The following is a 26,955-nucleotide window of genomic DNA, read 5'->3' as shown; positions in this document are numbered from 1 at the left end:
TAAACATCTTGTCAAAGAGGGCAAAAAATTCTATCAAATAACTAGATTCCTATGATTTTAAATCTAAATTTTCTATATTTTACCATTACTCGAGTGACCACAAGAAACACAATTGGGATATAAACCAAATTTTACATAATCGAGTCTAAGGTCGTTAAATCGCTCGATATAAAGAGTTCACCGAACTCACCTCTCAATAACTCCACTCGATCCAAAAATAATCTAACAAAATTTGACCAAACAAAATCTTATTTTGCAGTTTTTGATGTCTATAGAAAATTTTGTCAAAATTTTATTTCTAAAGAATATTTTGTCTTAACTTTATTTCTAGAGAATTTTTTGTCAAAATTTTATCCTATAGAAATTTTTGTCAAAATTTTATCATATAGAAATTTTTGTCAAAATTTTATCCTATAGAAAATTTTGTCAAAATTAAACTTCTATAGAAAATTTTATTTCTATAGAAAATTTGTCAAAATTTTATTTCTACAGAAAATTTTGTCAAAATTTTATTTCTATAGAAATTTTTTTCAAAATTCTATTTCTATAGAAAATTTTGTCAAAATTTTATTTCTATAGAAAATTTTGTCAAAATTTTATTTCTAAAGAATATTTTGTCTAAACTTTATTTCTAGAGAATTTTTTGTCAAAATTTTATCCTATAGAAATTTTTGTCAAAATTTTATCCTATAGAAATTTTTGTCAAAATTTTATCCTATAGAAATTTTTGTCAAAATTTTATCCTATAGAAATTTTTGTCAAAATTTTATCCTATAGAAATTTTTGTCAAAATTTTATCCTACAGAAAATTTTGTCAAAATTATACTTCTATAGAAAATTTTATTTCTATAGAAAATTTGTCAAAATTTTATTTCTATAGAAAATTTTGTCAAAATTTTATCCTATAGGAATTTTTGTCAAAATTTTATCCTATAGAAAATGTTGTCAAAATTATACTTCTACAGAAAATTTGTCAAAATTTTATTCCTATAGAAAATTTGTCAAAATTTTATTCCTATAGAAAATTTTGTCGAAATTTTCTTTCTGTAGAAAATTTTGCCGAAATTTTATTTCATTGTTGTCGTTTTTGATTTCAGCTTAAAACCATGCATTAACTAAACTACAATTGTAGCTTAACCAACAGAGGAAAATAATGTTTGTCAAATTTATTTGGGCAAAGCCCTATAGACTGCAAGATGGTTGGATGGACGCACGTTTCGAAATTACCACATTCCTCATCAGCATCCTCTACTTGCAGCAAAACTATCACCCAATTATCAGAATAAATTCAGGCAGTTCAATAAACCCAAGGTGAACCATACTTAAACCTTCCGAAATTTTATTTATATAGAAAATTTTGTCAAACATGTTTTCTATAGACAATTTTGTCGAAATTTAATTTCTATGGAAAATTTTGTCAAAATTTTATTTCTATAGAAAATTTGGCAACATTTTATTTTTATCGAAAATTTTGTCAAAATTTTATTTCTATAGAAGAATTTGTCAAAATTTTATTTCTATAGAAAATTTTGTCAAAATTTAATTTCTATAGTAAACTTTTTTAAAAATGTTATTTCTATAGAAAATTTGCCAACATTTTATTTCTATAAAAAATTTGCCAACATTTTATTTCTATCGAAAATGTTGTCAAAATTTTATTTCTATAGAAAATTTTGTTAAAATTTAACTTCTATAGAAAATTTGCCAACATTTAGAAGATTTAGACAAAATATTATTTCTATAGAAAATTTTGTCAAAATTTTATTTCTATAGAAAATTTGCCAACATTTCATTTCTATAGAAGATTTTGTCAAAATTTTATTTCTATAGAAAATGTTGTCAAAATTTCATTTCTATCGAAAATTTGCCAACAGTATATTTCTATCGAACACTAAAAAAAGTGAACTCTGTATTTCACTAAAGCCACTTTAACTTTGTTTTTGTTCATGGAATTATTATATATGGAGAAAGTTTCGTTTACTCGAATTATTTTGTTTCGTACGTTAGTTAAATGAACTAAAAAACGGGGAAAGAATTAAACACAAATAAAGTAAAAAGATGTACTAAATTCGTACTTCTCACCAAATAGTTCATTATATTCGTCCATCATGAACTTCGTATGTCACTAAAGACATTCTTGCAATTTTGAACTCCAATTTGTTCTTTCAAACTACATCATTTTCTTTAACAAGTGGAAACAATCTTGAATTTGTCGAAAAATATTTATTTATTTTTTTGATATCAGCGTGATGTCAGCGTTTGTAATACTGTTTAGTTAAAATTTTCTAAAAATATTAAAAATTGTCTAAAATTAACTATATATTTTTTCCTGGTGGGTTCACTGTTTTTTCAGTGAAAATTTTGTCAACAGTTTATTTCTATAGAAAATTTTGTCAAAATTTTATTTCTATAGAAAATTTTATCAAAATTTTATTTCTATAGAAAATTTTATCAAAATTTTATTTCTATAGAAAATTTTGTCAGAATTTTATTTTTAAAGAAAATTTTTCCAAAATTTTATTTCTATAGACAATTTTGTCAAAATTTAATTTCTATAGAAAATTTGCCAACATTTTATTTCCATCGAAAATTTTGTCAAAATTTTATTTCTATAGAAGATTTTGTCAAAATTTTATTTCTATAGAAGATTTTGTCAAAATTTTATTTCTGCACAAAATTTTGTCAAAATGTTATTTCTATAGAAAATTTTGTCAAAATTTTAGTTCTATAGACAATTTTGTTAAAATTTTATTTCTATAGATAATTTTGTCAAAATTTTATTTTTATAGACAATTTTATCAAAATTTTATTTTTAAAGAAAAATTTTCCAAAACTTTATTTCTATAGAAAATTTTGTCAAAATTTAATTTCTATAGAAAATTTGCCAACATTTTATTTCTATCGAAAATTTTGTCAAAATTTTATTTCTATAGAAGATTTTGTCAAAATTTTATTTCTATAGAAGATTTTGTCAAAATTTTATTTCTGTACAAAATTTTGTCAAAATATTATTTCTATAGAAAAATTTGTCAAAATTTTATTTCTGTAGAAAATTTTGTCAAGTTCATTTCTATAGAAATTTTTGTCAAAATTTTTTCCTATATAAAATTTTGTCAAAATTTTATTTCTATAGAAATTTTTGTCAAAATTTTTTCCTGTATAAAATTTTGGCAAAATCTTTTTTCTATAGAAAATTTTGTCGAAATTTTATTTCTATAGAAAATTTTGTCGAAATTTTATTTCCATAGAAAATTTTGTCAAAATTTTATTTCTATACAAAATTTTATCAACATTTTATTTCTATAGAAAATTTTGTCAGAATTTTATTTTTAAAGAAAATTTTTCCAAAATTTTATTTCTATAGAAAATTTTGTAAAAATTTAATTTCTATAGAAAATTTGCCAACTTTTTATTTTTATCGAAAATTTTGTCAAAATTTTATTTCTTTAGAAGATTTTGTCAAAATTTTATTTCTATAGAAGATTTTGTCAAAATTTTATTTCTGCACAAAATTTTGTCAAAATTTTATTTCTATAGAAAATTTTGTCAAAATTTTAGTTCTATAGACAATTTTGTCAAAATTTTATTTCTATAGACAATTTTGTCAAAATTTTATTTCTATAGATAATTTTGTCAAAATTTTATTTTTATAGAAAATTTTATCAAAATTTTATTTTTAAAGAAAAATTTTCCAAAATTTTATTTCTATAGAAAATTTTGTCAAAATTTAATTTCTATAGAAAATTTTGTCAAAATTTTATTTCTATAGAAAATTTTGTCGAAATTTTGTTTCTATAGAAAATTTTGTCAAAATGTTATTTCTATAGAAAATTTTGCCGAAATTTTTTTCCTATAGAACATTTTGTCAAAATGTTATTTCTATAGAAAATTTTGCCGAAATTTTTTTTCTATAGAACATTTGGTCAAAATTTTATTTCTATAGAAAATTTTTCCGAAATTTTATTTCTATAGAAAATTTTGTCAAAATTTAATTTCTATAGAAGATTTTGTCAAAATTTAATTTCTATAGAAAATTTGCCAACATTTTATTTCTATCGAAAATTTTGTCAAAATTTTATTTCTATAGAAAATTTTGTCAAAATTTTATTGCTATAGAAACTTTTGTCAAAATTTTTTTTCTATACAAAATTTTGTCAAAATTTTATTTCTATGGAAAATTTTGTCGAAATTTTGTTTCTATAGAAAATTTTGTCAAAATGAAAAAATTTTGCCGAAATTTTTTTTCTATAGAACATTTGGTCAAAATTTTATTTCTATAGAAATTTTTTTCGAAATTTTATTTCTATAGAAAATTTTGTCAAAATTTCATTTCAAGCACATAGTGGTCAGTGTGTAATAACTTTGATCTGCCAAAAATGTGCCTACCAGAAATATTGATTTTAGAGCCTATAAAATATATACCGATCGACTCAGAATCACCTCCTGAGTCGATCTAGCGCTTGGTTTCCGTCCGTCTGTCCATGTATTTTTTGTTCACAAGATTACGGTCGCAATTATTAACCGATTTGGATGAAATTTGGTACAGACTGTTGTTTAGGCACAAGGACGAACGTTTTTAAATTAGGAAGAAATCGGATCAAATTTAGCTATAACTCCCATATATATGTATCACCCGATTTCGACAAATGGGGTCACGTTGCGCTTTTTTACAAACGGATCGTCATCAAATTTGGCAAAAAGTAATCTTCTTCAGCACACTTCAAATCTGCAAAATTTCATCGAAATCGGTACAGATTTAGATTAGCTCCCATATATATATGCATCGCCCGATTTTCCCAAATTTGTCCACAAAACACTTATTTATCAACCGATAGTACTCAAAGTTGGCTAATGTAATCTTCTATAGCATTAACTATATGTGCAAAATTTCATCGAAATTTGGGCCAAATTTGGCCATAGAACCCTTATTTATTAACTGACCTTACTCAAAATTGGCTAGATCCAGTCCTCTTTAGTACTAACTGTATGTGCAAAATTTCATCGAAATCGGTTCAGATGTAGATATAGCTCCCCTATATATGTATCGCCCGATTTTGAAAAATTTGCCCCTAATAACCTTATGTTTGACCATAGAGGCCTCATTTCTTAACTGATCTTGTTAAAAGTTAGCACACGGTCACCTTCTGTGGTCTCAATAAAACCTGGAAAATATCATCTATATCGGGTCAGATTTAGATATAGCTCCCATATATATACATCGCACGATTTTCCCAAATTTGGCCATAATACTCTTATTTATTTACCAATGCTACTCAAGTTTGAAATTTTTATGTACGATTGGATAGTATTTAGACTTATATCTAACTCTTACATAATAATATTGCCCGATTTTCTCGAATTTTGATTTATCACGCACATTAATTGAGCTATTTCCTCTTTTTTAATAATGGACTCAATATTAGTTATATACTAACTCTGTAGGTGCAAAATCAACTACAGCTACAACTATATATCCCTCAAAGGTATAGTTATCCCACAAATGCAATTTTTTTCTAATTCAGTAGAGGTGGTTTAGGGTATCATATAGGCGGCTTGCCCGACTTTCTGCTTTATTTACTCGTTTTTTTTTTTCTAATTTTTATTTCAAAATCGGGCGATACATATATATGAGAGCTATATCTAAATCTGAACCGATTTCGATAAAATTTTACAGACTTAAAGGGTGATGCAAAATATTACTTTGTGCCAAATTTGACGATCGTAAAAAAGTGCAAAGTGACCCCATTTGTCGAAATCGGGCGATACATATATATGGGAGCTATATCTAAATGTGTACCGATGGGGATGAAATTTTGCAGACTTGAAGGGTGCTGAAGAAAATTACTTTTGCCAAATTTGATGACGATCCGTTTGTAAAAAAGCGCAACGTGACCCCATTTGTCGAAATCGGGTGATACATATATATGGGAGCTATAGCTAAATTTGATCCGATTTCTTCCTAATTTAAAAACGTTCGTCCTTGTGCCTAAACAACAGTATGTGCCAAATTTCATCAAAATCGGTTAAAAATTGCGACTGGCATCCCGTTAATAACAAATACATGGACAGACGGACGGACACCAAGCGCTAGATCGACTCAGGATGTGATTCGGAGTCGAACGGTATATATTTTATGGGGTCTAACATCAATATTTCTGGTAAGCACAGATCAAAGTTATAATACCCTGTCCACTATGTGGTTTAGGGTATAAAAATGGATCTTCGCCCAATTTCCCAAAAGCACATGCACCCAAAAAATTTTTTGTTGCGGTAGGCCGTTCGGTTCCAATTCTTGCACCAGCTGTAGTTTGAATGGTTTCACACCAAAATCCTTACACAAAATTTTTAACTTTGTGAGTAACAGAGACCCAATTGCGGTGGACTACACGCAGAGAAGGAATATGATCACCTCAAACATGTTTCAAGAGCAAAATGTTATTTTTGTATGGTGACCATGTAACATGTTTGTCACTAAAATGTTATTTTTTCGTCAAATATAACCTGCTTGCCGAAATCAGATACATGATTTCCGAGAAAATAACATGGTTGCGAAAACCATGTTATATGGTCACCACCCAAAAATAACATTTTGCTCTTAAAACATGTTTGAGGTGATCATATTCCTTCTCTGGGTGAACGAGGAATCGATGATTGAAGATCACCATGGCCGATATAGCTGCGATATTTTATCTAGTTCCCATTCCACGCAAGCGTGTTGTTAGTCCAACAATGTGTATTAGGTGCGAAATTCAGTCACTATAGCCCGAATAGCCGTTTCAGTGCATTGATTAAACTGACCAAAAAAATGAAAAAAGTGTACGATGAACTTTTTCAACGAACACATTTTGATAAGAAAATTCAATAATTTGCTAGTGTTAACGATTCATGGGTAAATTAGAGACCAATGTATGAGAGCGAAACAGAACACGAAACATGCGTTACTGTCAAAACACCAGTGTTACTAAAAAAGATAATAGCTAAAAAATTACCCTTTAAATATTTAGTTTATGTTTTATAATCAACTCATACAAGATTTTTGGACAGGAAGATTAAAGAATTGAGTTTGAGTTATTATTAAGTTCTTGAAAAGAAAATGCCAAATACCAATCTACACAAGCCTGGCTATACATGTTTGATCGTTGGCCTATGCGAATTTCCATAGCCTTCAGTATAAATTGGTGATTTTTGTTAAGGTTTTTTTATTTATTTATTTCTTTTTTCTTTTTAAGCAATGAAAACGATATAAAAATGGACAACATCCGTCAGAACTAAATTGAATATTTAATATGAAATTTGCATTATTCCTACACACAAAAAAAAATTTTTCTGATTCAATCACTAAATTAATTGATCCAATTAATTTTTTAATTGAAATGTCTTCAATCACAGAAATGATAATATCAATTAAAAAATTAATTGACAGTCAATTAAAAAATTAATTGATCCAATTAAAAAATTAATTGATACTATTAATTTGTGTGATTGATTTTTGTTTCAATTAAAAAAATTGTTGAATCAATTAAATTTTTAATTGAATATTTCTTAAAACTCAATTAAGATTTTAATTGGAAAAATTTTCGTGAAATTTTTTTCTGTGTACTGTAAGGCATCTGTTTAAAATCTAAAACATTGAATTGTTTGCAGTAAATAAAAGATGCAATAGCTGCCATTACAAAATACATCAACAAAACGACGTAATATGAACCCATTATCCATTCATCAGAGAAAAATCAGTATCTTCATCAGTGTCATCATCACTTGTAAAAATTCGCAATAAAAATGGCAACAAGAGCCAAGGAGAAATTACAGGTATTCTAGGAACCGTGAGATATTAAAGTGAATGGAATTTAATACAATACATAGCACTTGAATGGAGGAGGACACAAAAGCAGATCTAGTTCTCTAATATTTACTATTGGCTAAGGTTATTATGACTCTTGGATTTTTTATACCCTCCACCATAGGATGGGGGTATATTAACTTTGTCATTCTGTTTGTAACACATCGAAATATTGCTCTAACACCCCATAAAGTATATATATTCTGGGTCGTGGTGAAATTCTGAGTCGATCTGATCATGTCCGTCCGTCCGTCTGTTGAAATCACGCTAACTTCCGAACGAAACAAGCTATCGACTTGAAACTTGGCACAAGTAGTTGTTATTGATGTAGGTCGTATGGTATTGCAAATGGACCATATCGGTCCACTTTTACGTATAGCCCCCATATAAACGGACCCCCAAATTTGGCATGGGATTGTTCTAAGAGAACCAAATTTCATCCGATCCGGCTGAAATTTGGTACATGGTGTTAGTGTACGGTCTCTAACAACCATACAAAAATTGGTCCATATCGGTCCACTTTTACGTATAGCCCCCATATAAACGGATCCCCAAATTTGGCTTGGGATTGTTCTAAGAGAAGCAAATTTCATCCGATCCGGCTGAAATTTGGTACATGGTGTTAATGTATGGTCTCTAACAACCATGCAAAAATTGGTCCATACCGGTCCATAATTACATATAGCCCCCATATAAACCGATCCCCCGATTTGGCTTGCGGAGCCTCTAAGAGAACCAAATTTCATCCGATCCGGCTGAAATTTGGTACATGGTGTTAGTGTATGGTCTCTAACAACCATGCAAAAATTGGTCCATATCGGTCCATAATTACCCCCGATTTGGCTTGCGGAGCCTCTAAGAGAAGCAAATTTCATCCGATCCGGCAGAAATGTGGTACATGGTGTTGGTATATGTTTTCTAATGACCATGCAAAAATTGGTCCACATCGGCCCATAATTATATATAGCCCCCATATAAACCGTTCCCCAGATTTAACTTCCGGAGCCTCTTAGATGAGCAAAAGTTATCCGATCCGATTGAAATTTGGTACGTGGTGTTAGTTTATGGTTTCTAACAACCATGCAAGAATTGGTCCATATCGGTTCATAATTATATATAGGCCCCATATAAATCGATTCCCAGATTTGTCCTCCGGAGCCTCTTGGAGGAGTTATATATAGCCGATCCCCAATCACACAAAAATTGGTCCATATCGGTTCATAATCATGGTTGCCACTCGAGCCAAAAATAATCTACTAAAATTTTATTTCTATAGAAAATTTTTTCAAAATTTTATTTCTATAGAAAGTTTTGTCAAAATTTTATTTCTATAGAAAATTTTGTCAACATCTTATTTCTATAGAAAATTTTGTTAAAATTTTATTCGGTTCATAATCATGGTTGCCACTCGAGCCAAAAATAATCTACCAAAATTTTATTTCTATAGAAAATTTTGTCAAAATTTTATTTCTATAGAAAATTTTGTCAAAATTTTATTTCTATAGGAAATTTTGTCAAAGTTTTATTTCTATAGAATTTTTTTTTAAAATTTTATTTCTATAGGAAATTTTGTCAAAGTTTTATTTCTATAGAACATTTTTTTAAAATTTTATTTCTATAGGAAATTTTGTCAAAATTTTATTTCTATAGAAAATTTTGTCAAAATTTTATTTCTATAGAATTTTTTTTTTAAATTTTATTTCTATAGAAAATTTTTTTAAAATTTTATTTCTATAGAAAATTTTTTTCCAGATTTTATTTCTTTAGAATTTTTTTCCAAATTTTACTTCTATAGAAAATGTTGTCAAAATTTAATTTTGTCAAAATTTTATTTCTATAGAAACTTTAAACTAAACGTATTTAATCTGCCTTTTTAGTTTAATATATACCACGTATATGGTATATATTACGGTGTTAGGAAGTTTTAAGATACCTTGCAATCGACCTTGCCATCGGCATACCGCAACCCAAGTAATTCGATTGTGGATGACAGTCTTCAGTAGAAGTATCTACGCAATCCATGGTGGATGGTACATAAGCTTCGGCCTGGCCGAACTTACGGCCGTATATACTTGTTTTCATTTCATTGGGATAAGTACAAAATTCATAGTATAATCAATTATTCTATTAGCTCAATAGTTTATTAAATTCAATTAAGTTTTTAATTGAAAAAATTCTGATGATAATTTTTCATTCTATATCATTTAAATATATCCCAGGGAAAAATTTGGAGATTGTTCTAAAGGCACTTCCAAAAATATACTCTCAGAAATGTTCTTTAAATCAACTACACAAGAGCTTCCTTTAATTAAATTTTTTATAACTCGCTTTTTTATACCCTCCACCATAGAGTGGGGGTGTATAAACTTTGTCATTCCGTTTGTAACACATGGTAATATTGCTCTAAGACCCCATAAAGTAAATATGTATTCTGAGACGTGGCGAAATTCTGAGTCCAATTAGTCACCTCCGTCCGTCTGTTGAAATCACGCTAACTTCCGAACGAAACAATCTATGGACTTGAAACTTGGCATAAGTAGTTGTTATTGATGTAGGTTGGATGGTATTGCAAATGGACCATATCGGACCACTTTTACGTATAGGCCCCATATAAACCGATCCCCAAATTTGACTTCCGGAACCTCTTAAAGGAGCAAAATTCATCCGATTTAGCTGAATTTTGGTACATTGCGCTAGTATATGGCCGCTAACAACCATGCCCTCAGATAAACCGATCCCCAATCACACAAAAATTGGTCCATAATCACGGTTGGCATTCGAGCCAAAAATAATCTACCAAAATTTTATTTCTATAGAAAATTTTGTCAAAATTTTATTTATATAGAAAATTTTTTCAACAATTTATTTCTATAGATTTTTTTTTTTGAAAATTTTATTTCTATAGAAAATTTTATCAAAATTTTATGTTTGTAAAAAATGTTGTCAAAATTTTATTTCTATAGAAAATTTTGTCAACATTTTATTTCTTTAGAAAATTTTGTCAAATTTTTATTTTATTATTTTTCTAAATTAATGAAATTGTCTTTAAATTTCTTGACTTTTTTATATCTTGACTACAGTCTGTAGAAGAACTTTGTACGGTGTTCATGGTGGAGGGTACATAATATTCAGTATGGCCGAACTTTCGGCCGTTTGCACTTATTTTAATTAACCAGAAAAGCTTATTTCCTTTTACGTAACCAAAAATCACTTCCTTACCAGTTGAAATATTTGCTGTATACACTCAAAAAAAAGTTTACTTGGATCCAAAGATTTTGACCTTCCTTTAAGGATTTTGGTATTGATTCCGAGCCAAAGATGCAGGTTCTTTAAAATAAGGAAATTTTTTTGCGACCTATCTGGCTTTAAATCTAGAATCTATAAAATTAAAATTGGGATACAGAACTCATTTTTTGAAATTTCATTCTATTTTTCCGGTATATTAATAAAGCTATTCACGTACAAACAAATGCCAGTTTAAAAATCCAAATTATGGCAGATATTTCGAAGCAAAAAAAAAATATTTTCTTAATTCCAAAATAACTTTAAACCAAAGATGCTAAATCCTCAAAATAAGTCTTAGCCTATATTTGAAGTGTTTTTATCTTAAATCTAAAGATTCAATATTTCAGTTAATTTAAGGACGATTTCTTTAAATTAAACATGTGTTTCTTTACTTTAACGAAAATTTGCCTTAGTTTAAAGTTATGCAACTTTAACGAAGGGACGCAAATTTTCAAAATGTGTGTCCTAAATTTAATGAAAAAAATTTTTGAAGCAAAGATTATAAACTTTCTTTTAATTAAAATTTCATTATTTTAAAGAAATTTGTCCTTAATAGTGTGTAAATTGCACATCCTAAAACAAAGGTTGCGAAATCTTTAATATCACGTAAATATTTTTTTCAGTGTACTTACCCTCCTGATGTGAGAAGGGTAAATACCTTTTTCTTGTGCACAATGTAGCACAAAACAAGCTATAAAAAGTATGACAACAAAAACTTGGCACAAAAATATCATCGCATTAAAATGGTGGCAAATTTATCTCAATTGGCACTGTAGCCAACTCCAATGGAGCTATAAATTTCATAGCTCTACCGGTTTATCACAGACACTCTGGTGTCTTGGAAGATTTGAAAATGTTCACTTCAGTTACTCATTTTTATTCACTATCGATTAATTATTCAATATAACATTAAAATCGAAGTTGCTTTATCAAATGAATCTAATATGTAACCATTGCTGTTTGTAATAGCAAATAGTTGTGAAGAAAATTCTAGAATCATATCGGTTATATAAATTTAATAAGAAACCAAATTGTATGTGGATCGTATTGCATTCAACTAAAACAGAATAATTGGAACTCAAATCAAAGAACGAAGTGCAATATGAAGCTATAAACACACAAATAATTATTGACTGGACGGACATACCCAACACGAAACAGATATGAAGAGAACGTAAAACAAGCAAGATCGATTAATTCAGAGCAATTGAAGTCAATTGATATCGAATTAATTCGAAAATAAACACCCCATTTTTAATGCATCGAAGTATGAAGAACAAAAATGTAATAGGTCTTTGCATACACTCGGGAAATTTGACCAAAATTTAAACTTTGAGAAGTGAACGAATTTTGATTTTTATTCATTATCCTTTATAGAATTTTGTCAAAATTTTATTTCTATAGAAAATTTTGTCAAAATTTTATTTCCATAGAAAATTTTGTCAACATTTTATTTCCATAGAAAATTTTGTCAAAATTTTTATTTCTATGGAAAATTTTGTCAAAATTTTATTTGTAGAGAAGAATTTGTCAACATTTTATTTCTATAGAAAATTTTGTCAACATTTTTATTTCTATGGAAAATTTTGTCAAAATTTAATTTCTATAGAAAATTTTGTCAAAAGTTTTATTTGTATGGAAAAATTTGTCAAAATTTTATTTCTATAGAAAGTTTTGTAAAATTTTGTCAAAATTTTATTTCTATAAAATATAAACATTTCTATAATATCTACAGACGCAGATTTACTCTTGAAATGCTGCACATTATCAACACTCCACCTGACGAGAGAATGAATTACAAGAAAGACATTGAGAACTGTGCTCGAATATGTAGACATACAATACAAAAACATAAGAGAAATTTAGATTCAGTGTAAAAAAGAGTGTGAAGCTGTGCACACCAGAATAAATGTAAATAGTAATAGTAGTTAAATAATTTATTGTTTGGTTCTGTTTGTTTGTGATTTTTGTAATTAAATTTGAAAATTTCTGTTTTTTGTTTCACTTCAGCCTTGAAAACGGTTTTGACGAAGTCAACTGAAATATTGGAAATAAAACTTAAATAAAAACATCAATCCTATGTTTTTTAATCGACCTAAAGGGTGATACGGTCAAAATTTGGTCAAGTGAAAACGCGTGTAAATCGGTGAAATCGTTTATTTAAAAAATCAAATTAAATTTCTTTTTCAAGTTCAATTAGTATAAAATTCAGGAAAAATATTCAGTTAGGCTTTCGCTTTTCCAAATCCGAATTGCCGGGCCTCACGCTTGACACCTGCCATCAGATTTTGTACAGCCACCTTGTCCACCTTCTTCGCCGCAGAAAGCCAGTTTGCCTTGAACTGCTGCTCGTCCTTAGCAGTTTTTTTGGTCTTCTTTAGGTTCCGCTTGACAATAGCCCAGTATTTCTCAATTGGGCGGAGCTCTGGCGTGTTGGGAGGGTTCTTGTCCTTGGGAACCACCTGCACGTTGTTGGCGGCGTACCACTCCATGGCCTTTTTACCGTAATGGCAAGATGCTAAATCCGGCCAAAACAGTACGGAACAACCGTGTTTCTTCAGGAAAGGCAGCAGACGTTTATTCAAACACTCTTTCACGTAAATTTCTTGGTTGACAGTCCCGGAAGCTATGAAAATGCTGCTTTTCAAGCCGCAGGTACGGATGGCTTGCCAAACCAGATTTTTCTTTGCGAACTTTGACAGTTTTATGTGCTTGAAAATATCTGCTACCTTTCCCCTTCCTTTTGCCGTATAAAACTCCTGTCCCGGAAGCTGCTTGTAGTCGGCTTTGACGTAGGTTTCGTCGTCCATTACCACGCAGTCAAACTTCGTCAGCATCGTCGTGTACAGCCTCCGGGATCGCGCTTTGGCCGTCGTATTTTGTTTATCATCGCGATTTGGAGTCACTACCTTCTTGTAAGTCGATAGTCCGGCTCGTTTTTTGGCTCGATGCACGGTTGTAGACGATACACCCAGCTTATTTGCGGCATCTCGGAGAGAGAGGTTAGGGTTTCGCTTGAAACTACCGGCAACTCTCTTTGTCGTCTCAGCGGCTTCCGGTTTTCGATTTCTTCCCGATCCGGACTTCCTGGCAGTCGACAAATGTTCCCCAAACACTTTAATTACATTTGTAACGGTTGATTTGGCAACTTTTAGCGATTTTGCCAGCTTTGCGTGCGAGTAGCTCGGATTTTCGCGATGCGCGAGCAAAATTTTGATACGCTGCTCTTCTTGCTTGGACGGTGTTGTTCCACGCAACTCACCAGGCACGCTCAATTGAATATCTGAGCAGTCGCCGATTTATTAGTGGCTTCCTTGTCAGACTGTTGTTGTTGTGACGACACCATAAATTGCTCAAAACTCTGATTGCAATTCAATTTTTTCCTTTTATTTAATTTAATTCAATTCACTTTCTTTTTTTCTTAAATACAGTAGATTTTCAATCCAATCGTACAATATTTATTTATGTTCTATTATTTAAGTTTTGTTTCCACACGCACTTTTAAGTTTCCCTTTTTGTTTCGCGACCGTCTGCTTTATTAGTTAAACACCGACTGACTTCTTCTTTCCCAACTAGATTTGTTCTCCCTCTCCTCTCGCTCATTTTTCCTAACTCGTTACTTTCTGTTTTTTAGCTCCTTTTTATTTTTCATTATTTAGGTCGAGGCCATTAACGAAGGAGAGAGAGAACAAAACCACTGAAAATAGGTCAAGGGCAAATCAACAAAACAAAATGAAATGATCCATTCACAATGAGTGTGAAGGGATCATTTCATTCAAACAATGATTTTATACCATTATGCAGGGCTGCCCACGCAGACATCCCGCCACCCCTGCCCAATAAGGGCGAGTAAATTCAAATAATTTCCAGACCGCACTAGAGTGAAACCACTATCAAGCTTGTGGATAAAACGAAACGTTGTAAAACAAAAAGAGGGAAAAAATAAACAATTAAGAAGTCCCTGCAACTCATAAATTAAATCATATTGGTAGTAGGTGTGGACACAGAAACTAAAAATCGTACTATATATAAAAAAAATTAAAATTATAAATTAAATATATCCCGCAATTTACAATAGGATCTCGACGTCTGTCCCGTTCCAGCGGGACAGAGTATAATAAGGCTTATTTCTGAATATAGAAACGAAAAAATTAGATAATTCAGTGCAACAAAAATATATCTAAGGCTTTGTAGAATACCCGGTTAATACAAATTAAGGTAAAGAATGATAAAATACAAAATGAATTCGCGCCAGCCCATTTATCCATCTAAATCTTGTTTCTGAGGTTTGATTGGAGTTTTGCCAAACACTGTCCAACCAAAAATTGTATTTTGGCCAAAAAAGTCTCCTTCGTGCCATTGGGGCAGCCCCAAATACACTTTATGAGCCACATCATCGCCCAATATTATTAGAGCTCGTTCGGCACCTGGGAAGCAAGGGTCAGACAGCTCATCAAAATCATACCGGTCATGAATCGGACTGGGGTCACAGTGGCGACGTGGTGTATACGGGGCAGGACCTCTATATATCTCCATGGTGGCAGTTAGCGTGCGGACTTGTGTGGCCCTGTCAGCCAGCTGCAGTTTCACATACCCTTGTTGGTCTGGGATTTTTAGAGGGAACCGTCCATCAGGTATTATGACTTGGCTGGTCATACGGTTGGGATCCAATAATACCCTCATCAGCATGGGTTTTTCCTCTTCCCGATAGAATTGTCGGGCTCGGACCATTGCTGTCATCTGCAACCATTCCCATTGCGCCTCGTCTGGGGGGTGTAACAGTGTATGATGTCGTACCCGGCAATGAAAGCACCGATGACGACTACGACAATCTCTAAGACGGTGGGACAATCCGAGGCAATTTACACACGCCTCATACCGCTCCACCAAGCGAGTTTTTTCGAGTGGGTGGAGGGTGAGGAACTTGCGGCAATATCTAAATCCGTGGCGTGTTGTACAAAGGGGACAGCGATATTCTTCATCAAATTCCATAGCTACGATAAAAAAAAACAATACATGATTAAGGGCCAGAATCAAATATAAGTTCAACAAGGGACAAAAGTGGTGGGCTAGCAATAGTCACAAAGAACGAGGCAACAATACGAGCTTGTGGATTGGGCGCGTTATTGTACCCATTTGCGTTTTTAGATCAACTACCCGAACATGGCCGTCAGCCCCGACGTATGTGCGGGTGACCCGACCAAGTCGCCACTCATTTTGTCCCATTGTCTCTTGCCGGAGCACCACTAGATCATTTTCTCGAATGTTTTCCTCTGGTTGCTTCCATTTGTTGCGTTTGTGAAGTTCTTTTAAATAGTCTGATTTCCACCGCCTACTAAAATCGTATCGAATAGCTTTCAAACGCTGCCACCTATTGCTTAACTTCATATTAGAGGGACAAACTTCAGGCTCGGCTGGTGCCAACAAGGGTGCTCCTACCAAAAAATGGCCGGGAGTTAAACAGCCTATATCATCCACATCTTGGGACATGGGAGTCAGTGGACGTGAATTGAGACAATATTCTATAGAAGACAAAATTGTACTGAACTCTTCGAAAGTGCATTTTATTTGTCCTGCAATCTTTTTGAGATGTGTTTTGCAACTTTTTACCCCCGCCTCCCATAAACCACCCATGTGAGGAGCCGCTGCAGGAATAAAATGCCATTCGAGCTTTTGAAATCCATATCGGGAAATGGCTTCGCTTTTAACAAGAGACAGAATTTTCACAAAGTTATTACGAATTTCCTTGGCGGCTCCCACGAAGTTTCTTCCATTATCCGAGTACATTCGATTAGGACATCCGCGACGGGCAACAAATCGTGTTAGCGCAGCCAGGAAAGCCTGCGTAGACATATCGCTCACAGCTTCCAAGTGAATTGCCCGAGTGGCAAAACAGACAAAGAGACAGATGTATCCCTTGGTGATACGATTACATCGCCCGGAGAAGGCCTTTATATCGTATGGGCCAGCAAAATCGACTCCAGTATTGCAAAATGGACGACTTATAGTCGTTCTTTCCGGCGGAAGCGCGGCCATGACTTGCTTTTGCATATTTCTCTTAGCCAAAACACACTGTTTACAATTATGGATGTGTGTACGTACTAAATTTTTCACCTTTATGATCCAACATTCTAACCGGATAGTGGCTACCATTAGCCTCATACCACCATGAAGAGTTAACTTATGTATAAAGTCGACATACAGTCGTGCCAGCCGACTATGGTGAGAAATAATAATCGGATGTCGCTCGTTATACGTCAATGACATAGTGGAACCCAGACGCCCATTAGCTCGTATTAACGAGTCCTTATCAAGAAAAGGGGTTAGAGTCAATAACGAACTTTTAGCTTCCAAAGGCCGTTTTTCACGGAGGCATATATAGTCATGGGGAAAGTACATTTTCTGGGACAATACCATTAAACGAATCCTTGCGGCAGTTAATTCTCCACTGGACAATCTCAGACTAGTAAATGTATTTTTGGATTTCGAGGCAGCACGAGCAACGGCAAAAAAGCGAAGTATATACCCTACTACGTGAATTGCCTTCGAGAGGCATGAAAAACGATCTAAAATATCCTCGTTTTCCGCAGATCTAGCTACAAAGGATTTCACCTGTTTCATCTCCAGACTAGTCTCCGGGACATGAACATGAGTTGGCCAAAATGATTTTTCCTTTTTTAACCAGTATGGACCCTGCCACCACAAATCGTTTTCCTTTAGCTCTAAAGGAGATAGCCCCCGGGTTGCTAGATCTGCCGGGTTATCATGTGTAGAAACATGTCTCCACTGCCCCTCAACTCTTTCTTGAATTTTTGCCACTCTATTGGCTACGAAAGTAGCCCAATTGTGCGACGGCTTCTTAAGCCAAGCCAGTACTATAGTTGAGTCAGACCATAGATACACTGAATTGTTTGGGACCTTAAACTGTGGCAGCACTGCTTGTAATACTTCTGACAACAAGAGTGCTCCACAGAGCTCCAGCCTCGGGAGTGACAATTTCTTAATAGGGGCAACTCTCGATTTCGCCACCAGAAGATGGATAGAAGTTTTACCTTCAACTGTCACGCTAGCATACACCGCAGCAGCATATGCCGATTCAGATGAATCGCAAAATCCATGCACCTCAACTCTACACTGTGGATTATAACGTATCCATCGTGGGATTTGAATCAGGCCAATATCTTTATAGGTCAAAACAAAATTTTTCCATCTCAAGAGGGTCAGAGGTCTAAGTTGGTCGTCCCATTGGATATTATCCAACCATAGTTGCTGCATAATAATTTTAGCTGTGACAACAACAGGGGCCAACCAACCAAGAGGGTCAAATAGTCTTGCGATAATTGACAACACCTCTCTCTTAGTGAATAATGGTTTATTTTGTATTTGCTCAGCCACAAAGTAGAAAGAGTCAGAAACCCCATTCCATCTTATACCCAAGGTTTTCGCGACACTTTTATCGGAAAAATCCAAAAACTCTCTATTCAACATATGATCTCGGGACAAACCTTCTAGTAATTGCGGAGTATTAGATACCCATTTCCTAAGGTGAAATCCTGCTGAAAGCAGTATTCCAATTAATTGGTTTCTCGCTTCTAAACCATCTGAGACAGAATGCGACCCTACTAAGGCGTCATCCACATACATATTTTGCCTTAGAATTCTTGCCCCCATTGGAAAATTATGCTCCTCATCTTCCGCCAATTTCAACAATGTTCTGATGGCCAAATACGGTGCGCAGTTCACTCCGAAAGTGACCGTTTGTAATTCGAAGTCTCTCACCTCTTCGTCCTGCGACGTACGAAACAAAATTCTTTGGTAAGGGGTATGGTTGGGATTAACCAAAATTTGTCTATACATTTGGGTGATGTCGGCATTGAAAACAAATTTGTATAGGCGCCAATTCAAAATTAGTGTCAATATGTCATTTTGTAACACCGGGCCAACAAAAAGAAAATCATTAAGGCTTTTACCGTTACGAGAAGGACACGAGGCATTAAAAACCACCCTCAACTTGGTGGTAGTACTCTCGGGCTTAAACACTCCATGGTGAGGCAAGTAGAAATATTCGTCTGATGAATCTTTCGGAGCCATTACCTCTTTCATATGCCCTAGAGATAAGTATTCCTTTATGACTTCATCATACATTGTTTTAAGCTCCGGCTTACGGGCCAACGATCTTTCATTTCTTAAAAATTGGCTCATGGCCACATATCTGTTCGAACTAAGAGGTGCTCCATGTGGTGGAACGGACTTGAATGGTAAATCAACCCTGTATCTACCATTTTTCATACGTATCGTAGTGTTCTTATAAATTTCCTCGCAGAGCTTATCTTCTTCCGAGACATTCAGATTTTGTGGGACATTCTCAATTTCCCAAAATTTTGTGAGTAATTCATTGACACATACTTTTGTACAATGGGAAACACGTATAACTCGATCTGACTTTCTTTCATTTGTTGGCCCAGTGACAATCCAGCCAAATACTGTTTCCTGGGCGACTAGAGTCCCCAAAATTCCATGTTTTACTCCTTTAAGCAAAATCAATGGATACAAATTACCTCCTATGAGGATGTCCACTGGGGCACTTTTATAGAACAATGGGTCAGCGAGATGTATATTTGGAAGCTTATCAAGAGAAATATTTTGAAAAGATTGAGTCGGGACATTTCCCGTGACGTCTTGTACCACAAGAGCGTCCGTTTCCAATGCAAAGGGTGGAATGTTCTGTGAACAAAGTTTGAAAAATGCAATTTTTGAACAACGGGTCAAATTTCCACCCCCTAGGCCTGAAATATCCGCCGAAATCGGTCTAGTTGGCAGTCGCATCATTTTCTGAATTCTGACTGATATAAATGAGTCGTCAGAACAAGGGTCAATCAAGGCCCTTACCCTCTGTGTTTGTCCGTGGTGCACTATACTAACCCAAGCAGTTGCTAAAAGTGTTCTATTTGAGGCATTTGCATGATAAGCTCTCACATTATTCGACGTTGTCGGAAACTCAGTATTCTGTGATATCTGCTCATCTCTAGTGGCAATCTCATTAGTAGTTGCCATGCTATCACTGCGGTGGCCTAGATTTTCCTTATGCATGAGCGTGTGGTGCTTCAAATTGCATTTATTACAACTACTCTTACTAGTACACTCAACAGCTCTATGGCCCTGGGACAGACAATTCAAACAAGCATTCGACTTCTTTACTGCAGTCAATCTGCACTTGAAATCTGCATTCATAAACTTGGGGCAGGACTTTAAATTGTGGTTACCCTTGCACAACGTACACTTTTGACTTTTAACCTTCGTGTGATGCACTTTATATTGTTTCGACTTTTCGAAGTTATTATATTTTTGTCGCGAGCCAGCATCATTAGCACCCAATATTTCTGAAACCCCTTCTAAAGCGTGAAAACGTTCAGTCAAGAAGTTATTCAGATCGTCCCATTTTGGGATTTCGCCATCTTTAGCTATGGACTGCTCCCCAAGGGATAATGTTAGTTTAGGTAGTCTTGAAGAGCATTGATAAACAAAGATAGGATCCCACGAGCCAATGTCAATTTTAAAAAGTTTCAAAACTGAGACACAATTGGTGATTTCCCTTTGAAGTTTTTTCAAACCGGCAGAAGTTTCGTGTGAACAATGGGGCAAATTGAATAAAATACGCAACTGGTTATTTATTAAAATACGTTTATTCTCATATTGATTCTTCAAGTTTCCCCAGGCAATATCAAAACCTTCTGACGTTAATGGCACATTTCTATTTATTTCTCTAGCCTCCCCAGATGTTTTTTGAAACAAATGGTACAACTTTTCTACAGAACTCAACTTTCTATTGTTTATATATATAGTTGTAAATAAATCTCTGAAACTGGGCCAGTTAACGTAATCACCATGAAAAATTTGTGTATCACATGGAGGGACAGTCATGGAGGAATTTGATTTTGTATTATGAGTACCACTGTCCACTTTCAACATATTTTTCCACCCTCCTATAATTGTTAAACACTGTATATAATTCTTGTGGGACTCTACTTTCTTTTTTTTCAATGTTGCCCTGTCTTTTTTCATCAACTCTGAGTCAGCGAGACATTTTTTATAACAATCCTTCCATTCTGACCACATTTTTTGAATTTCTTGCTCCTCTGCTTCCAAAGAGAGCTCATTGTAATCTGAAGCATTTTCCAGTTTCAGCTGTTCCACATAGTTTGTAATTTCCTCACACTGAACCAAGAAATCTTCCATCATCCCCATTGGTATTTACCGCAACGAAAAAATTCTTTTCAGAAGTTTAATTTACGGTACTCTATTAATTATAGTATACCAATTTGTTTATAACGTTTTCAACAATATATTTTAGCTCTACTAATTTGGTGACTAAATTAGGGCAAAATTAATAATGTTGAGACAGTTGTTTCAAAGCAATTTTTCTTCGTGTGTTGCTTTTCAAAGCGAATTTATTAAATATTGACACCAGAAAAATATTCTCTGCTTCACTGTTATGGGATACTTTTACTCTCAGATTAACCGAAATTCTTATTTATGTGTTTACACAAAGAAACCCAATGGGACAAAGCCTTATGTCAAGAGCACAGCAAAAATAACAAAATTGGACACACGTTAGTAACTTAACAGAGCTTTGCAATTCTTTGCTGTCAACCCCTTTTCTGTACGCTGTTTCTATTTAATTTTCTTGCTCAACTTCTCTCCTTTATACTCGCCACTCAAACATGTATGCGAGAACAACTGAGAAATTCAAAGCAACGATGTGAACCAATCTCTCTACCAAACCACACAGCTGCTGCGACGACGTGGTTGCATTTAACGAGACAAAATGAATAACTTTAAGCAGCGGTGCACAAATTCAACGCAATGATGTGAGCCAATCTCTACACCAAAACACACAGCTACTGCGACGTCGTAGTTGTGCTTAACGAGACAAAATGAAAAAAAGAATATTAGGCAATGGTGCGCAAAGGTAACGGAACTAACCAATTCTGTTACATTGGAATCAAGTTGATATTCCAGAATAAAAATTACATGCGCGTATTGCGTAATCTTTTTCCAGGGACAATTGTAGGTTATGAGACACAACACCAACTGTTTAGCCACTATGTCTTGCAAATTATGGGACACAAACCGCCGCACCACAAAGATATAAATTCAAACTCGTACGTACCTTTACTGCAGGTTTTTCTTTTCCGGACGAAGAGGACCAAATGTTGTTCCACGCAACTCACCAGGCACGCTCAATTGAATATCTGAGCAGTCGCCGATTTATTAGTGGCTTCCTTGTCAGACTGTTGTTGTTGTGACGACACCATAAATTGCTCAAAACTCTGATTGCAATTCAATTTTTTCCTTTTATTTAATTTAATTCAATTCACTTTCTTTTTTTCTTAAATACAGTAGATTTTCAATCCAATCGTACAATATTTATTTATGTTCTATTATTTAAGTTTTGTTTCCACACGCACTTTTAAGTTTCCCTTTTTGTTTCGCGACCGTCTGCTTTATTAGTTAAACACCGACTGACTTCTTCTTTCCCAACTAGATTTGTTCTCCCTCTCCTCTCGCTCATTTTTCCTAACTCGTTACTTTCTGTTTTTTAGCTCCTTTTTATTTTTCATTATTTAGGTCGAGGCCATTAACGAAGGAGAGAGAGAACAAAACCACTGAAAATAGGTCAAGGGCAAATCAACAAAACAAAATGAAATGATCCATTCACAATGAGTGTGAAGGGATCATTTCATTCAAACAATGATTTTATACCATTATGCAGGGCTGCCCACGCAGACAGACGGCATTTTAACAACTGAAGAATGAATTCCAAAATCAAAATAGGAGCAACATTCTACACACACACACATCTTCAAAATGAGGGGTGTTCAGGTTTTTAAAATGCAAAATTGAAAGAAATACGTCAAGTTTATATTGACCAAAGTTTGACCGTATCACCCTTTATAGCCGAAACTATGATAAATATTGCTTAAAAATTGTATTTCCATAGCAAATATTGTAAAGATTTTATTTGTATAGAAAATTTTGTCAAAATTTTATTTCTATAGAAAATTTTGTTTCTATATAAATTTTTGTCAAAATTATATTTCTATAGAAAATTTTGTCAAAATTTTATTTCTATAGAAAATTTTGTCAACATTTTATTTCTATAGAAAATTTTGTCAAAATTATATTTCTATAGAAAATTTTGTCAAAATTTTATTTGTTGAGAAAATTTTGTCAACATTTTATTTCTATAGAAAAATTTGTCAACATTTCATTTCTATAGAAAATTTTGTCAAAATGTTTATTTCTATGGAAAAATTTGTCAAAATATTATTTCTATGGAAAAATTTGTCCAAATTTTATTTCTATAGAAAATTTTGTAAAATTTTGTCAAAATTTTATTTCAATAGAAAATTTTATTTCTATATAAAATTTTGTCAAAATTTTATTTCTATTGAAAATTTTGCCAAAATTGTACCTCTATAGAAAATTTTGCCAAAATGTTATTTCTATAGAAAATTTTGTCAAAATTTTATTTGTAGAGAAAATTTTGTCAACATTTTCTTCCTATAGAAAATTTTGTCAAAATTTTTATTTCTATGGAAAAATTTGTCAAAATTTTATTTCTATAGAACATTTTGTTTCTATATAAAAATTTATTAAAATTTTATTTCTATAGAAAATTTTGCCAAAATACTATTTCTACAGAAAATTTTGTCAAAATTTTATTTCTATAGAAAATTGTGTCAAAGTTTATTTCTATAGAAAATTTTGTAAAAATTTTATTTCTATAGAAAATTTTGTCAAAATTTTTATTTTTATGGACAATTTTGTAAAATTTTATTTCTAGAGAAACTGTTGCCAACATTTAATTTCTATAAAAAATGTTGTCAAAATTTTATTTCTGTAGGAAATTTTGGAACAATTTTATTTCTATTGAAAATTTTGTCAAAATTTTATTTCTAGAAATTTTTACAATATTTATTCGAGCTTATTGGACAGGAAGATTAAGGGAATTGACATCATTAAGTTACTGAAAAGAAAATGCCAGATACCCATCTCGCAAGCCTGACTATACATATATGTTTCAGTGTTGGCCACTACACATTTCCAGAAATTTTATTTCTATAGAAAAATTTGTCAAAATTTTATTTCTATAGAAAATTTTGTCAAAATTTTTATTTTTATGGAAAATTTTGTCAAAGTTTTTTTTATTTCTATAGAAAATTTTGTAAAATTTTATTTCTAGAGAAACTGTTGCCAAAATTTAATTTCTATAAAAAAATGTTGTCAACATTTTATTTCTGTAGAAAATTTTGGCAAAATTTTATTTCTATTGAAAATTTTGTCAAAATTTTATTTCTATAGAAAAATTTGCCAAAATGTTATTTCTGTAGAAAATTTTGTCAAAATTTTATTTCTATAGAAAATTTTGCCAAAATAATATTTCTATAGAACATTTTGTCAAAATTTAATTTCTATAGAAACTTGTGTCAAATTTTATCTCTATAGAAAATTTTGTCAAAATTTTATTGCTATAGAAAATTTTGTCAAAATTTTTATTTTTATGGAAAATTTTGTCAAAGTTTTTTTATTTCTATAGAAAATTTTGTAAAATTTTATTTCTAGAGAAACTGTTGCCAAAATTTAATTTCTATAAAAAAATGTTGTCAACATTTTATTTCTGTAGGAAATTTTGGCAAAATTTTATTTCTATTGAAAATTTTGTCAAAATTTTATTGCTATAGAAAAATTTGTCAAAATTTTATTTCTATAGAAAATTTTGTCAAAATTTTATTTCTATAGAAAATTTTGTCAAAATTTTATTTCTATAGAAAAATTTGTCAAACTTTGTTTCTATAGAAGTTTTGTCAAAATTTCATTTCTATAGAAATTTTTGTCAAAATTTCATTTCTATAGAAAATTTTGTCAAAATTTTTATTTCTATAGAAAATTTTGCCAAAATAATATTTCTATAGAACATTTTGTCAAAATTTTATTTCTATAGAAACTTGTGTCAAATTTTATCTCTATAGAAAATTTTGTCAAAATTTTATTTCTATAGAAAATTTTGTCAAAATTTTTATTTTTATGGAAAATTTTGTCAAAGTTTTTTTTATTTCTATAGAAAATTTTGTAAAATTTTATTTCTAGAGAAACTGTTGCCAAAATTTAATTTCTATAAAAAAATGTTGTCAACATTTTATTTCTGTAGGAAATTTTGGCAAAATTTTATTTCTATTGAAAATTTTGTCAAAATTTTATTGCTATAGAAAAATTTGTCAAAATTTTATTTCTATAGAAAATTTTGTCAAAATTTTATTTCTATAGAAAATTTTGTCAAAATTTTATTTCTATAGAAAAATTTGTCAAAATTTGTTTCTATAGAAGTTTTGTCAAAATTTCATTTCTATAGAAATTTTTGTCAAAATTTCATTTCTATAGAAAATTTTGTCAAAATTTTTATTTCTATGGAAAATTTTGTCAAAATTTTATTTCTATAGAAAATTTTGCAAAATTTTATTTCTATAGAAAATTTTGTCAAAATGTTATTTCTATAGAAAATTTTGTAAAAATTTTATTTCTGTTGGAAATTTTGGCAAAATTTTATTTCTATTGAAAATTTTGTCAAAATTTTATTTCTATAGAAAAATTTGTCAAAATTTTATTTCTATAGAAAATTTTGTCAAAATTTTATTTCTGTAGAAAACGTTGTCAACATTTGATTTCTATAGAAAATTTTATCAAAATTTTTATTTCTATGGAAAAATTTGTCAAAATTTTATTATCTATGGAAAAATTTGTCAAAATGATTGGCGCAAATCTTGGCCATTTTAACCAAACATTAGTACATTCTAACTATTTTTGGGAATCGTACCAAAATTCTGAACTTATGTGTACGATCATTGGACTTTATACCCACGTTGAGTTGATAAAATGTTTAAAACAAACAAATAATATTTTGCAATAAAAAAAGTTTAATTTAGCATTAAATTAACTACGATTTTTTTTTCAGTGTTCCCATATTTTTTATTTCAGAATTGAAAATGCAGATATTTGCCTCGAAAATGACCGTTCGCGTAATCAAATAATTATCACAAATTTTTACTGGAAAATATTGTTTACCGGAAAATTTTGAAATAAAAGTTTTTGCACTCAACAAAAAAGTGAACCCTATACTGCACTAAAACCAATTTAAGTAGAAGAGTTTCAGCGTTAAAAAATTATTGCCAAACGAAAATTTTGAGATTTCCGAATTTCGAAACATGGAGGTATGTTTTCAGTTGTCTTCATTTTAATAATTTTTTGCGTACGTTAGCTAAATAAAAAGGGCGAAAAAATTATACGCAAATGATGCATAAAGATTTAATAAATTCGTGTCTCCCAAAAAGTGCACAATTTCTTAAAATTTGTAAATTTTACCAATAATGTGTCCATCTTGATCTTCGTATGGCACTAAAGACATTTTTGCAATTTTTAACTCCAAGTTTCTCCTTCACACTACGAAATTTTCTTTTACAAATGAAAAAAAAAAAATAATTATCTCTAATAAATTTTCTTGACTACAGTTAAGTTAGACTTTTCTAAAATTAGCTTAATTTTTCTAAAATGATCCAAAATTGTCCTTCCTTGTGGGTCACTGCTTTTTGAGTGTGGAAACAATATCAGAAATGAAAGGTAGGAATTCCACAGGGACTAATGGTTTTAAGGTAAATCTAAAAAAATACCTCCAAATATTAATTTTCAGCAAAACTGGATAATTTGAAGTTTCTGGAAGCTCACGTAGTCAAATCGGAAGACAATATTAGGCACATCTATTTGTGGTCCTAAAG

General features: G+C 31.6%; 1 protein-coding gene across 1 annotated transcript; it reads right to left on the bottom strand.

Moving 5' to 3' along the window:
* Positions 1 to 15,385: 15,385 nt before the first annotated feature.
* Positions 15,386 to 21,370, bottom strand: LOC142239986 (uncharacterized). Its single transcript, XM_075311712.1, has 3 exons — positions 16,229 to 21,370; positions 16,005 to 16,119; positions 15,386 to 15,891 (listed from the first exon to the last, which is right to left on the bottom strand). Exons 1-3 carry the CDS (start codon positions 21,368 to 21,370, stop codon positions 15,386 to 15,388), a joined length of 5,763 nt encoding a protein of 1,920 aa, XP_075167827.1.
* Between the last annotated feature and the right edge of the window lie 5,585 nt (positions 21,371 to 26,955).

The sequence above is a fragment of the Haematobia irritans genome, chromosome 5 (genome assembly GCF_050003625.1).
Source record: "Haematobia irritans isolate KBUSLIRL chromosome 5, ASM5000362v1, whole genome shotgun sequence".
Classification (NCBI taxonomy): domain Eukaryota; kingdom Metazoa; phylum Arthropoda; class Insecta; order Diptera; family Muscidae; genus Haematobia; species Haematobia irritans.
This window is presented reverse-complemented; position numbering and strand designations above follow the sequence as displayed.

What these genes read in the sequence shown, in the direction of transcription:
- LOC142239986 (XM_075311712.1), bottom strand. Translation starts at nt 21,370, where the DNA reads ATGGGGATGATGGAAGATTTCTTGGTTCAGTGTGAGGAAATTACAAAC. An exon ending in CGCGCCCAATCCACAAGCTC is followed by an intron (nt 16,120 to 16,228) that starts GTATTGTTGCCT and finishes TTTTTATCGTAG; the next exon opens with CTATGGAATTTGATGAAGAA. An exon ending in AAAACTCGCTTGGTGGAGCG is followed by an intron (nt 15,892 to 16,004) that starts GTATGAGGCGTG and finishes TACACCCCCCAG; the next exon opens with ACGAGGCGCAATGGGAATGG.